The sequence below is a fragment of the Rattus norvegicus genome, chromosome X, assembly GCF_021556685.1.
Source record: "Rattus norvegicus strain SHRSP/BbbUtx chromosome X, alternate assembly SHRSP_T2T, whole genome shotgun sequence".
NCBI lineage: Eukaryota > Metazoa > Chordata > Mammalia > Rodentia > Muridae > Rattus > Rattus norvegicus.
This window is the reverse complement of record NC_141554.1, coordinates 144,436,134-144,437,556: the sequence shown is the minus strand read 5'-3', so window position 1 is coordinate 144,437,556 and position 1,423 is coordinate 144,436,134. Positions and strand designations below refer to the sequence as shown.

At 48.8% G+C, this 1,423-nt stretch overlaps 1 protein-coding gene across 1 annotated transcript; it reads left to right on the top strand.

The window, feature by feature from the left end:
• Positions 1-503: 503 nt before the first annotated feature.
• On the top strand, positions 504-1,198 carry Hmgb4l7 (high-mobility group box 4 like 7). Its single transcript, XM_087601040.1, has one exon. The coding sequence runs from the start codon at positions 643-645 to the stop codon at positions 1,147-1,149; it is 507 nt and encodes a 168-aa protein (XP_087457166.1). The 5' UTR covers positions 504-642; the 3' UTR covers positions 1,150-1,198.
• The last annotated feature ends 225 nt before the right edge of the window (positions 1,199-1,423 follow it).

The window sequence follows — 1,423 nt, the reverse complement described above, 5'->3', positions numbered from 1 at the left end:
GTTGAGAGGGGAAGATGTCCCTTAATCTGTAGTATGGAAACACATCATGGGACAGAAATTGTGGGATACGTGGAAGGTTTGATTGATCAGTCAGAGGCTCAGATCACAAGTAGTGCCAACACATATGGGCCAAGGTGTGTGTGTGTGTGTGTGTGTGTGTGTGTGTGTGTGTGTGTGTGTGTGTGTTGAAAACTGCCCATAGCGTTCCTTCTGCCTTCCACATCTCCACCTCAGTGCATTTGCTTATGGACCACTCTAATGGGGTTAGAGATAGAGCTCAGTGGTAGGGTCCCTGCCTAGCATGTGTAGGGCCTGGAGTTCCCTCCCCAGTACTTCAAATCTACACAACAAACACACAAATCTTTCTAATAATGAAAAAAAAAACACACAGAAAAAAAAAAAAGTAGAGGACCTACCTGTAAATGACTGAGCTTGGCAGCCATTGGTCAGCTCAGGGATGACATCACATTTTCCCTTCTTTGACCCAACAATGCCCACCAGCACTGAAAAGGCTGGGCCCTGGCTGAGGCGCACACAGAGGGAAGATTTCACCCCATGGAGGACACTGTCTAGGCTGCTCCTGACGTGAAGACCAATCGCTGCTCTCCAATCAGCAGGATCGGAATTCGTGCTTCTATAAACATGGGAAAAGACAGCAAAGTAAGACCGAAAGTGAACGTCTCGCCTTATGTCCATTTTATGATGGACTTCAGAAATCAAACAAGGGAGCAACAGCCAAACACCTATTATGATTTTACCGAATTTTCTAGAAAGTGTTCTGAAAAATGGAAGACCATCTCAAAGAAGGAAAAAAAGAAGTATGAAGCCCTGGCCAAGCGCGACAAAGATCGGTACCAACGTGAAATGAGAAACTATACCGGACCGAGAAGGGAGAGAAGAAGGAGAGATCCAGATGCACCGCGGAAGCCACCATCCTCGTTTCTGCTCTTCTCCCAAGACCATTTTGAGGAGATAAAAGAACAACACCCAAACTGGACTGTGGCGCAGGTGGCCAAGGCTGCAGGGAGGATGTGGGCCAGGTGTTCAGAAGCGGATAAGATCCCCTATGAGGAGAGGGCTGCGGTTCTGAGGGCCAAGTACCTTGAAGAGCGGGAGGCCTACTACCACCAATGCCAGCGCGGGGAGTAAAACTTCAAGGGATGGGGCAAACCCAGTCTGAAACAATAAACCTCATTCAACTGGCTTTCTGGCTCTGGTGTTTAGTGTTTTCAGACTGTCCTTGCGTGCTATGCTGTGGTAGTGAGTGGTTTGATTCAGGTCTAGCCTTGGGGAGGATGGCTCTCAGAGAGGCAGCTCTAAGACAGGAACTGGCTGCAGGACCCAAATGGCCTAGGTTGACCTGGGTGGTCAAGCACACGTGAAAAGCCATTTGTGTACGGGGAGCGAGCTCCACAGCTGCTTT